Here is a 12,693-nt window from a genome sequence, read left to right as displayed (position 1 = left end):
TGTCTTATTCTTTATGGACTTGAAGTGCTGCATTTATGTTGGTCTTCTTTTTTGTCATTTAGTAATTTTGTTGTTTTTTGCTTCTGTATACCATTCTTTACATGGGTCATATCACATATTATAGAGTGTGAGAGCCAACACAATACTTTAAAAACAGTATTGTTATCACATTTGGTCCAAGATTTACCCCTAAGTCATGAAAAGATTCTGAGTAGATAGTAAGTATAATGCAATGCTTCTGAAGTGGGATTAAAAAGGGGAGAATTCCATGAACCAAGACTCATGTTCAAAGACCTCTTAACTTCACTGGGCTCTTGTCAGTCAAGGGAGGTCTATTGATTGCATCTGTTAGGCTCTTCCCATTATTCACAGGCAATAGCAGAATTCATAAGGGTGCTGTCTAATGGTTCTAGATTGGATCACAGGTCCTTCTGAGAAGCCAGTGAAGTTCAATGTTAAAACCTTTAACTTCGTACAATGATGGAATTAGTACCAAACTTTGTAAAGCAGGGGCTCTAGAGTATTTTGTGATATGATTGAAAACTATAATGTGTAATGAGTATTTTGCTTTTCATATGTGTGGGATTTCTCCATATGTTTTTAGGTGTTTATTTTTTCATAGTTGGTTCCATAGCACAGTGACCTTCAGTCTATTCTGAATGAATTGTGACACATTCCAAATGGTTGGAACATGAAATAATGATAGTTGCAAAATAATAGTATAAAAATAATAGGATAATAGGAAAAATCAAGATGATGAAAAGAAGGCAAAGATATTTAGACCTTTCAAAGTCAGATGAGGGCCAGGGATTTAGCTCAGTGGTTCTGCCGCTGCCTGGCAAGTGCAAGGTCCAGAGTTCAATCCCTAGTACCAAAAAAAAAAAAAAAAAAAAAAAAAAAAAAAAAAAAAAAAAAAAAAAAAAAAAAAAATGTAAAAAGCGAGATGAGAGTCATCAGGAGAAGCTAGAAAAAAAATCATGGGCTAAAGAGATTCTACAGCTGAAAATCTAAGGTTTCTTATGCCTAGAAGATCAAGAAAGCTTATGCCTCTTTCCCTCAGGCATGAAGTCCATTCTCCTTTCTTGTCTACCCTGGCACAGATGTGGTATATAAAGATTTTTACTAAAGATGCATTTCAAGATGTTGTAGGTTGTGAGATGTTCTAATGGTCATTTTCACATTTTATCTTCTAATCAACTAAAAATTTCGGTGAGGAAATGATCCAAATAGTTAATTTCTCTTACATCAATTACAGGAAAGACAGTGAAATCCCTTTTATAGTTTTTCCCCGAGAATGTAGAATTCTGCAACATGGATGCATGTCTGTCCCTCTGACCTTTGAAAACAGCGCACTCGAGGGCTGTGAATATAACCACTTGTGCTGCTGTCCTGTGGCAGTTACACACACATGCCTGGGTTCAGAGTTTTGGAGTGTGCGTTGACATCTGTGTGTGTGTGTGTGAAGATAAATGGGTCCTCGTTTTGATCAGGATATGATACAGACACCTTCCTGGCATACTGTCACATTAAAAGACACCACCCACAGAATGGGGTTGTGGCTTTTGGACTCACTCACTCACTTACAGACCTGATCACTGTATATATGTCTTTTTACTATAGGAGCAAAAGGTTTAATTAAAAATAGAATGTTGAATTAAGATCAACTACTAGACACATGGACAATGACTACTACTGAACAATTCTTTCTATGGCAAATAAAAATTACTATAAAAATTTATAAGGCCAGGAGTAGAAAGAATCGGAAGATGACTAGAAACCTTGAGGAGCCTGGAAAAAAAAAAGGCAGTAAAGGGTACTGTGGCTAACTGATCAGAATAAATATAGGAGCATTTTTAAACTTAGACACCAAGACACTATTCTAGGGAATCTACTTATGGTCATTTGGACATGGTGGCAGGCTGCCTGAGTTGTTCTACAGGGAATGCACTGAACAAATAAAACAGACATCATTACCATTGTCCCAGAGGGAAAGCCATCCTTGGAGTTGTCCACAAGGTCATCCTGATCACACCATGGCTACTCCTGCCACCACTTAGGACTGAAAATGACAAGCCTGATTTGTCTTTCTCAAACTGAATACAAAATTAATTTTACCATTTTTTTTCCAGACCAAGGCACTTTGCAGTTTTCACCTGACTAGTAATTTTGTTTACCAAGCTTTTGCTGGAGCCTTCTGACGACCAACTTGATTTTGCTTTAGAGGTGAATTTGCAGAGATTCTGGTCATATATTAATAAGTGATTACACAGACAAAAGACCTGAGGTCCACATTCAGCCCTAAATCGCTACCTGGTTCCTGACTATGACTGCCCAATGCAGGGATAGGCTGGTAATTGGTTAGCTTTTCAGAATCATTCCCCAAGCCCTAGTCTAAAGGAACAGTGGTTTAAATGCAGGGGTGTTTTCTTGCTCATAAGGATTGGACTACCTGGGTTCAACCTGTGGCTATATAATTTCATAGCTTTATGGCTCCGTCACTTTGTGATTTTTCACAGGCTATAAAATCTGGGGTTCATCTATGTGATAAGGATAATAATAGGGTTATTATAAGGAACACATTATATGGTATTTTTAAGGCATGCCATATGATGCCTGTTTGTGGGAAGCACCTAGCCAGTTCTAATATCAATTATAATTGAGCACTTGCTCTAGTTTCAAAAGCCTTTTTGGTTTGATTAAATATGTAGGGTAAAGTCCATTGAGCCTGAAATTTAGACTTTTGTATTTTTCAGGAAAAGATATATGCTTAAGGATGGATATAAATTCATTTATATCTATTTATTTAACTTGAAGTTGTTGGCTAGTTGATCAGTCTTCAAAAATATTTATTTGAGGGTGTAAGCCCCATCATTTAAATTAATATGTCTCACTGTGTGTATTTTGTTGATTTTTAATATCTAATATACTCATGTGTGAAACTGAACCCTATAAAAGCAGAATTTAAGCATTCCTGCCAAACGGAAGTGAATTGGAAGGAAGAGTAGCAGGGCCTTTGCAAGGAGAAAGTTGTCCTATCTCTCTAACCAGTGTCAGAATGTGGAAATGTTTACAAAATGCTCATTAAGAGAAAAAAGGGATTGGAAGATAGAAACAAAATCTGGTCCACAAGTTTACACTAAGGAGATAAGAAAGGCTAGGCCCCTATAGGAGATTTTGTTCTCCAATTACTGCAACCTGACTTTTGAAGGGGAGAGGAAGAGTGGTAGGGGGTGGGCAAGAGAGGAAGGGTTTCCAAACTTGTCTCCAGTGACACGAGGCATTTACGCTCTGCAAGATAAAACTGCCACTTAGAGCCCAGGAGAGCTAAACCTTTCCGAGTTGGCCTGGGGGCTTGAGCGGAGTCATGGGTGTCCCAGTCCTGTGCCTGTACACTGTCTTCTGCCTGGTGGCTCGCTCAGTTTCTGGCAGTCCCATCATGGGCCTTGAGCAGTCACCCCTGGAAGAAGATATGCCCCTCTTTGATGATGTCTTCTCAGAGCAAGATGGTGTTGACTTTAACATGCTGCTGCAGAGCATGAAGGATGAGTTCCTCAAGACATTGAACCTGTCTGACATCCCAGTGCAGGATTCAGCCAAAGTGGACCCACCAGAGTACATGTTGGAACTCTACAACAAATTCGCCACAGATCGGACCTCCATGCCCTCTGCCAACATCATCAGGAGTTTCAAGAATGAAGGTAAGTTTACATTTTTGTTAATGAGCTTTCTTCGTATGTTTTTTTTCAAGAAGCAGCAAGTAAATTTACAACACATGGGGATGATGCGGATAAGCACGAATATGTTCATTTAAAAGTACGTGGGCCGGGGATTTAGCTCAGCGGTTCGGTGGCCTGCCTTGCAAGCGCAAGGACCCGAGTTCAATCCCCGGTACCAAAAAAAAAAAAAAAAAAAGTATGTGCACACAGATACACAGGAACATTTGGGTCTATACATTCATACTGTCATTTCAGAATCCGAAAAGGTGCTTCAAAATGTCTTTTTATACAGAACCACAAAATGTCTATTATTTTGAAATCACAATGGAGTCTTTTAATTTTTTAAATTTGGACTTCAAATAATACAAGAAAATTACTGGTGGTCGGTAGCTATATCTCTGACACTTTCTAGATAAGACTCACTTTCTATTTTGGGTTTTAATTGCTGACAAAAATGTGTCAACTTATACTTGAAATTGGTGAACACAATCGCAGGCTGGAAAGTGGAGATTTTTGTATTGTTTAAACTTTGGGTCAGATTCCATTTTGTGACCTTATTTAAGAAATGTTCAAACAGAGCACAAACTTGCATTTGGAAGAACTTTCCTCAAATAGTATTGTTTTTAATGTGTTCTTGAGCACTTTTGAAAGTTTCCAGGAAGTGTGCATGACCCAGTTAATGATCCAGCTTATCATCTCTGTGTCTTTATGAAGAGTAATACAAAATACTTGTTATTTTTGGGAAAAGTGTGTCTCCCATGCCCACACCCTGATGATCTTTAAATTCAGACATTAGATCTAGCGAGCTAGTGAGTTAATGCTTTGGTTAATATTGTAAGGGAAGAAAAAAATAAAAATAAAAATAAAAATCTAATACCATGGTAGAGGCCAAATAAATTATTTCATTAATATTTTCCAATTATTCATTTATAGTCATTAAACAGATGAAAAAGACATTTTTACTGATGTTCATCAGATGTTCTAGAAAGCAGTAAGGCAGTGGCAAAGATAAAGCTTTGAATTTGGAATTTGGGGAGCAGGTTGACCTGGGTATTATGGATAATTGGCTTAGTTTATCTGAGCCTCAATTTCCTCATCAATGAAAGGGGAACAGTAATACATAACAGTTCAATGAATAATGAGTTTGTAGGTAACAAAGGCTGCTGTTTACTATGAAGTGCTGAACAAAATTTAGACTACTAATGGCTTAGTATTCTAGGCATTGGAGTAAATTTTGAACAGCTATCCCTTAGGTCTCAAGTTATAATTTGACTTTTAAATTTAATTGATGGATACAATGTCTACTTAGTAAGGTCTCTCTAATGGAAATGGCAAGCTGAGATTGCAGATTCATTTTAGAGGAGAGTATAAGTGGAAAACAAAGAACCTCCCACAGGGATCCTTCCTAAACTTCTCAGCCCGGAGCTCAAAGTGTTTAGCTCAGGCTGTGGGTGGTGGAGGGGTGAAAATGTTTGCAAACCATTCTTACTTCTCCCACGGAGGATCTGAATGATCAGTGTAAGCAAAAGCAAGTCTCTGAATGGATCCCCAGTCCCTGCATCTCTCAGTGTGTGGGAGGAAATTCAAAACATGAGGACAAGGGCCAGGGTTTAGCTCAGTGGTTCCGCCATCTGCCTCCCAAGCACAAGGACCCTAGTTCAATCCCCGGTACCAAAACACAAGACAAAAGAAAACAAAACACGAGGACACGAACCCCCATACTGGCCTCACACTCTTGACTGCTCTTACCTCACTACTGACCCTCTGGGTCAACTCAGTACAGTTCCCTCAGAGAGAAAGAACAACAACAACAAAATCTCCAAATTTAACTCATCTGGGGAACACAAATGGAAAAAGGATGCCTTCAATTCCTAGATTGGCTCTGCCTCCCAATTTTCTGCATTATTGTTTGATTTCTTCTGGTGCAAAATGGACAAAGGACAGATATGTACTTTATGAGTTTATTTTGAGAGCCATGTAAGACCATGTTTATAAAGCACCTGGCTTGTGGGATTTGTTAGGAACACTGGTTCTTTTCTCTGAAATGACTCCCAATACATCTACACATACAAAGAACTTCTCGGTGAGTTTATTTCTTTAAAAACAATTTTATTGTGGTAAGCAACATAAAGAAATCCATATATACTTAAAACATATAACTGGTAGGCTTTAAAGATTTGTAGTGATACATTCATACCCATGTTTATACAGATAGCCACACAATTCATAATAGTTAATTCTTGCAAGCAGTACGTTCATCAACAGATGAATGGAAGAAAACGTGATATTTATACATAATAGAGTACTACTCTACATAAAGAAAGATAAACTTGAGTCATCTGTAGGAAAATGAATGCACCTTGAGACCATAATGTTAAGTGAAATAAATCAGACACATAAGCTTATGTATAACATGATTTCTCTTACATGAGAAACCCAAATTGCAATACAGAGCAAAATAAAAGGTAAATGATAAAAGCTAGGGAGATAGATAGATCTTTCTTAAATGGGAAAGGGATCAAGAAATGGGGTGGGGGGGAAAGGAGATGTGAAAAAGAATTAAGATGTGTTATGAACATATACCAACTCCACACAAGGAATATAAATACTATGTACTGCAAATATGTACAAATAAAAATTATGTAACTCTCCATTGAAACTATCAGCATGACCAAATAGTGAACATATCCATCATCACCAAAAGTTTCTTTTGTAATCTGTTCTTGTCACTACAGTGAGATTTTTACTTTGCACTTTTCTTAAAAGGGGAACAACCAGTCCATTCCCAGTTTTGGACCTTCATGTTCCTTGTCCAAAGGAAGTCATCACCTCCATTTTTATGTTAGAGGGACAACTCCCACACTATTTCTGTTTCTTACCCAAAAACTTGATAATATGTTAAGGACACATGTCATACTCTTAAATCAATTGGTCTGGTGTCCAGAATCACCAACTAATTAATATTTTTAAGGTACTGTCTTTGTTTAAGACATCATGGTAGGCTAGAGACATAGCAAGGAGTCTGAGACGTGGTAATTGCCACAAGAATGATAGTAATCTATTTGGGAAGACCCATTCATAAAACGACAACTGAAATATACAGATGTAAATGAGAAATCCAAGGCAGCGACAGAGAATGTGTACTTACATGACTTACAATGGCCTAAGCTTTCAGTCAGAGACTTGAGGAAGGAAGGATCTCGGAAGGGGAGGCAGGAGATGGATGGGTGAAGATGAAGTGAGTGGCTTTCTAAGGATCAGAAGAGCATATTGAAGGTACAAAGAGCACAATGAAAGGAGTCTTTCTGCAAGCAGTGAAGGTATCTTCAAACAAAGGAATTTACAAATTCATTTACTTGTTCAACAAATATTAATTGAACATTTGCAACTTTTCATGCATTATAGAAGATGAATGGAAATGAGGCTGGATCAGGGACCTGGTTGGTCTTGAGAGCCAGGCCACTGAATTTACATTAATTCTATAGGTGAGTATTTTCCACTGACAGTATATAAGATAGCCGGAGTTGGTACCCAGAGGAAGCTGTAGTGCATGTCTATTTTTATTATTTTAGTACTTTTTTCTCCTTTATGGCACTGGGGATCGAACTCATGGCCTTGCACCAAGCCATATTCTCACTAAATTTCCCAGGCTGTGCTTGAGCTTGCAGTCTTGTGGCCTTAGCCTCCCAGAGTGCTGGGATTACAGGTGTGCACTACCATGCCTGGCCACTGTAGATGTTAAAAACAAAATCTTCACAGAGCTATCACTTCAAGGATAGCCTTTCGGTTCTTTTAAGAGATATTATGTGTAAAATAACCAGATACAGTTACAGGAAAATAATCAAAGAATATAATCTGCAACAGGGATCCTACTGAAATCACAAATTGGGTGCACAACGGGAGGAATGTTGCCAAATAGAGAAGCCCTCAATTGGTGGGCCTTAGCATTTTTGGTGTTGTGGGATCCTTTGACAACCTGATTACAGATGTCCTTATGGATTCATACTCATTACCTGAGGCAAGTATACAGGAGTATTGGGCACTCTAACATTCTCTGATAAGAAATCAAGGTGATGGTGATTGGAGGTAGATGTCTAAGACTAAAGGACTTTTATAAGAGTTATTTCATATAAATTCTGGAGTGACCTATATGTGCCAAACTCCATGCCAGAAGAAATAAGACTGAGAAAGTCAGTCAGTCTATCTTTAAGATTCATTTTTTCATTGTCAATTATCTCATTAGGATCTTATGTGCTATTATAGTTTATTCACATGAGAGCCACTATTCGGTATTTACACATGTGTGACTTATTTATTTCACTTAGAAGCATATCCTCAATATGTATCCATTTTCCTATGAATGAATGAATCTAATTGACAATGTGAAATAAGAAGAAAAGGGGCTAAAGGTGTAGGGAAAGTGGGAAGGGTAGGGGAAAGGTAATAAGGGAAAGGAAACGAATAGGAGAAAATGAAAAAATGGAAATAAAATGTTTGTAAATGGGGAGAGGAGGAGGGGGTGAAGGGAGGGCAGGGACAAAGGGAAAAAATGAGAACCAAGACCTGTCATGTAAAGGTACAAGATCCCAATAATGAATGTAACTGTAATGTAGAACTAAAATGTACCAACAAACTCAATGAGGAAAAAAAAAGAAACTATCCACAACTCCTTACACTATAGTGGAGTGTGGATCTAGCATGGTGAAACAGGAAAGGAGAGGGAGAATTTTTATAGAAAAAAAATATTACAGATTTTATAAATTAAAATTACATTTAATACATTTAAAAACTGAAAAAAAATCATTTTCTCTCTCCTCCTTATAAAGGAACCATATACCCTCAAATCAACTCCTGTGACCCCCTTGGTTTTTGGCTGTTGCATTGACCTTGTTATTCTTTGTGGTCTAGAGCCAGAGTCAGCAGATATTTTCTGTAAAAGGCCCAACCTAGCTAACTATGTTAGGCATTGCAGGCCATATGTTTTCTGTTGCTACTAACTCATAGAGCCAAAATAACTATAGACAACACAAAAACAAATGAGTGAGGCTGCACTTCAATAAAATTTTATTTTTGAAATCGTAGGCCATAGTTTATCAATCCCTTGATCTAATTGGAAGTCTTTCAGGAATACTAGGGCCCATCCATGTAAGAGCTCCACCTATTACACCTATTTCAGATATGAAAAGCCGTGAAGTCCTTTCCATTAAAAACTTCAAGAACCACTATTGCCACACATCCCATTTGCTAACTTTTTATTGGTTAGAAAAACAGTGCTCTCCAACACAATCTCCAATTTCCTTTTAGCTCTATAGTTCTGAGACAAATGAGCTACTCAAGCAAGGCTGAATGAGCTTTCTCCCATCCCTTAGGCAGTCATTTCCATATGTTTCTCAGTCTTAGCTTGGCATTTACCACTGAACTTTCACTGATTTCTTTGTCACTGAATGCTAACATTTTGCTTGTTTTCATTGCTCTTCTCTCATTCACTCTATATAGAGCTTCCTGTATGCAAAGACCCTCCTTTTACATAGATTAAACATCCATTTCTCTGTAACACATATTGCATATCTAATTTTTGCAAATCCTTTTTTTTTCAGATGTATTTTCTCAGCCAGCCACTTTCAATGGACTCCGAAAATATCCCCTCCTCTTCAATGTGTCCGTCCCTCACCATGAAGAGGTCATCATGGCTGAACTCAGACTATACACACTGGTACAAAGAGATCGCATGATGTATGATGGAGTGGACCGGAAAATTACCATTTTTGAAGTATTAGAGAGTGAAGGGGACAATACAGGTGAAAGAAACATGCTGGTCTTAGTGTCAGGGGAGATCTATGGAACTGACAGTGAGTGGGAAACATTTGATGTCACAGATGCCATCAGACGTTGGCAAAAATCAAGCTCATCTACCCACCAGCTGGAGGTCCACATTGAGAGCAGACATGACCAAGTTGAGGACATTGAAAGGGGACGACTGGAAATAGACACCAGTGGTCAGAATAAGCATGACCCTTTGCTTGTTGTGTTTTCTGATGACCAAAGCAGTGACAAGGAGCAGAAAGAGGAGTTGAATGAAATGATTGCCCATGAGCAACTTCTGGATCCAGACAACCTTGGCATGGATGGCTTTTCCAGTGGGCCTGGGGAAGAGGCTTTGCTGCAGATGAGGTCAAACATCATCTATGACTCCACCTCCAGAATCAGAAGGAATGCCAAAGGGAACTACTGCAAGAGGACCCCTCTCTATATTGACTTTAAGGAAATTGGCTGGGACTCCTGGATCATTGCTCCACCTGGATATGAAGCCTATGAGTGTCGGGGTGTTTGTAATTACCCTCTGGCAGAGCATCTCACACCCACAAAGCATGCGATTATCCAGGCCTTGGTCCACCTCAAGAATTCTCAGAAAGCTTCCAAAGCCTGCTGTGTGCCCACCAAGCTGGAGCCCATTTCCATCCTCTACTTAGACAAAGGCGTTGTCACCTACAAGTTTAAATATGAAGGCATGGCTGTCTCTGAATGTGGCTGTAGATAGAAGACCACTGTGGCTTATTTAATAACTGTAAATGTGTATATTTTGTGTTCTATTTAATGATACTATTTAATGAGGGTGTACAGATAAGAGAGCTTGCTGCCTTAGGGAAATGGATAGGTTTGTTTGTTGTAGGAAATGCATAGTTTGCTATTCAATCTAGTCCTTCCATTCTGTCTTTGTACTTGTCATTTCCTAGCAATGCTATCTCTAAGAAATGGCAGGCCTCCCCTACTTATCCCTCACATCAATTTAGAAACAGCACCCCCTGAGCAAAATACAGTATCAAAACACACATATTCATGTATGCATGTGTGTACATACGTGAATTTAGGAAACTACTCTGATTCTATCGAGGCAGGTTATGCTCATATACATGTATGATTCACTCCATGTGCATATATTAAAGGCAGTCATTTCTTCTCAGAATAGGATTTATGTGAAAAATGTTTGCATCAGGAATTTAACCACCGTAGGAAGTCTTATGCTTCTGACAAACTCTGGAGATGTAGCTATAGCTTTTGTTAGTTTCTACCATGGCTCAGAGCAGCAGGTCTGGTGAGGGAGGCTGCATGCTTGAGGGAAGAGGTTGTTAGATGCAGAAACCAAATGGTTTTGAGAGGCAGTGGACCCACAGGTATGACAGCAAGGAATGAGCCCATGGAACTTAGGTGCGATATGGGGCAGCCCCTGGTTAAGAAAGGAAGACACAGGGGACTGCAGGGTGAGCTCTGTTCTTCAGAAGATAGGGTGCCGGGCCCTGAGCGCTGCCTTTATTGCTGCAGAGGGTAGAGGAGTGGGAAAAGGAGAAACAGGAAAAGGGTACACATGCAGTTGTCAGATGAGTGGGTAGAGTCATAAGCAGTTCTAATTAGGACATTAAACCTCTTGGACCAGATACAAAGACCAAGAGAAGGACAATCAGGAGGCAACTGTTCATTGCATTCTTCGCTTCTCAAAACACTTTTCTCCACCACGTACTCTTCTTCCCTTGCCTCTCTTTTTCTGCTTCCATTCTTTCCCATATTGCATCTTCCCTTTCGTTTCTCTGCTCTCGTGTCTCTTATCCTTTGCCTATTCTCTTATGTTCCCTTTTTCATTGGCCTTCCTGACCCATGCCTTTGCTTTTAGGGAAAAAGAGTTGATGGTTTCATGTCTAGATTCTCCCTGATGTCTGACTTACTTTTATTTTAATAACATTCTTTATGACATGCTTTGGTCATAGAAAATACTTGAGGAAAAGAAAAAGAATAGAGCCAAAATTAATATCCATAAATTAGTGAACAGACACACAATGAAATGATTTGAAAGTTAACCCTTGAATTTTGAAGTCACATTTGCTCCATGGTAGAAACCCTACCACTTTCCCATTCTTCCCATTCTGCCCTCTTTCCAGGTTGCAACTGACCAGGACTGAAGGACTGAAAAGTATTTCTGGCAAGAAGGCTCTGATAGGCAGCTAGGTCTGTCCAACTACCAACAGCTAGAAGGAAGTTGAAACTTCAGCTCCCATCTTAGGGTTCCCATGCTGGCTGGTGGACTCTGTTCAGGGGGACAAAGCCAGCTGTTCTGGCATCTTCAGGCAGGTAACACAGGTGAATACAGATGTGCTCCTCCTTGTCCCGCTTTGATGTTTCTTTAGGAAGTCATATACTTTTTCTTAATGCTGGGAAATTTTCACCTTTTTTTTACAAACCTCTTAGGAGCATAGACTCACACTGCCCCAGCAAATACAAGCAAGAAAAGCCATTTTGACGGTCCTTTTTTCCCTAGTTGGACCTCAGCTGCAGGCATCCACTTCCACTGTTGGCTAGAGGGCAAATCTTGGAGAATGTTTGGCCCAAGGAACAGTGATATTTGCACTGCCGGTGGGAATATAGTGATTGACAACTTGAGATAACCAGATGGCCATGCAATTCAGAATCCCTCAATTCTAGGTGAGCCTCCATAAAACATGAGTGTGTGTGCCTGTGCTAGCATGTGTGTGTAGCTGCCTGTGGATAGCAACTTTGTACCCTCAATGAAAGAGGGTACAAACCCTTCCTACAAACCGGCCAAATAGCTCTTGGGATCTCTGTGTGTGTGCTGGCTGCAGCACACAGTGAGGAACCAGCCCCTGCACCCTTCCATGCCATCTGCTGGCTGCACCAAATTCCTGGAAAAACTTTGTCTTGAGCACCTAAAATCATTCTATTAAAAAGAGCTAAAAATTCAGGCTGTCCACAATAAGACTGCATTTATATATTCTTCTCCCTTGTAGAAAGGGGATACAGGAAAATCTTATACTGGTTATTCAAATGTGCTAGCTGTATTATTAGTACTCATTTTCTTTCTTTTTATTAGACAATGAAAAGAGAAAAATCATAAATAGGGGCAGTGGCCTTCCTCCTATGGGCACCTCTGTAATTCTACTTCACACATTAATATAAGCCATGGAATTGT

At 39.3% G+C, this 12,693-nt stretch overlaps 1 protein-coding gene across 1 annotated transcript; it reads left to right on the top strand.

Annotated features, from left to right (window-relative positions):
* Window positions 1–3,322: 3,322 nt before the first annotated feature.
* Bmp10 (bone morphogenetic protein 10) lies at window positions 3,323–12,449 on the top strand. Its single transcript, XM_010609695.1, has 2 exons — window positions 3,323–3,698; window positions 9,314–12,449. Exons 1-2 carry the CDS (start codon window positions 3,365–3,367, stop codon window positions 10,252–10,254), a joined length of 1,275 nt encoding a protein of 424 aa, XP_010607997.1. The 5' UTR covers window positions 3,323–3,364; the 3' UTR covers window positions 10,255–12,449.
* Window positions 12,450–12,693: the final 244 nt, after the last annotated feature.

The sequence above is a fragment of the Fukomys damarensis genome, unplaced genomic scaffold, assembly GCF_012274545.1.
Source record: "Fukomys damarensis isolate Sample0158 unplaced genomic scaffold, DMR_v1.0_HiC HiC_scaffold_2, whole genome shotgun sequence".
Classification (NCBI taxonomy): Eukaryota; Metazoa; Chordata; class Mammalia; order Rodentia; family Bathyergidae; genus Fukomys; species Fukomys damarensis.
Note: the sequence above shows the minus strand (reverse complement) of the source record. Positions and strands in the feature narration are given on the sequence as shown.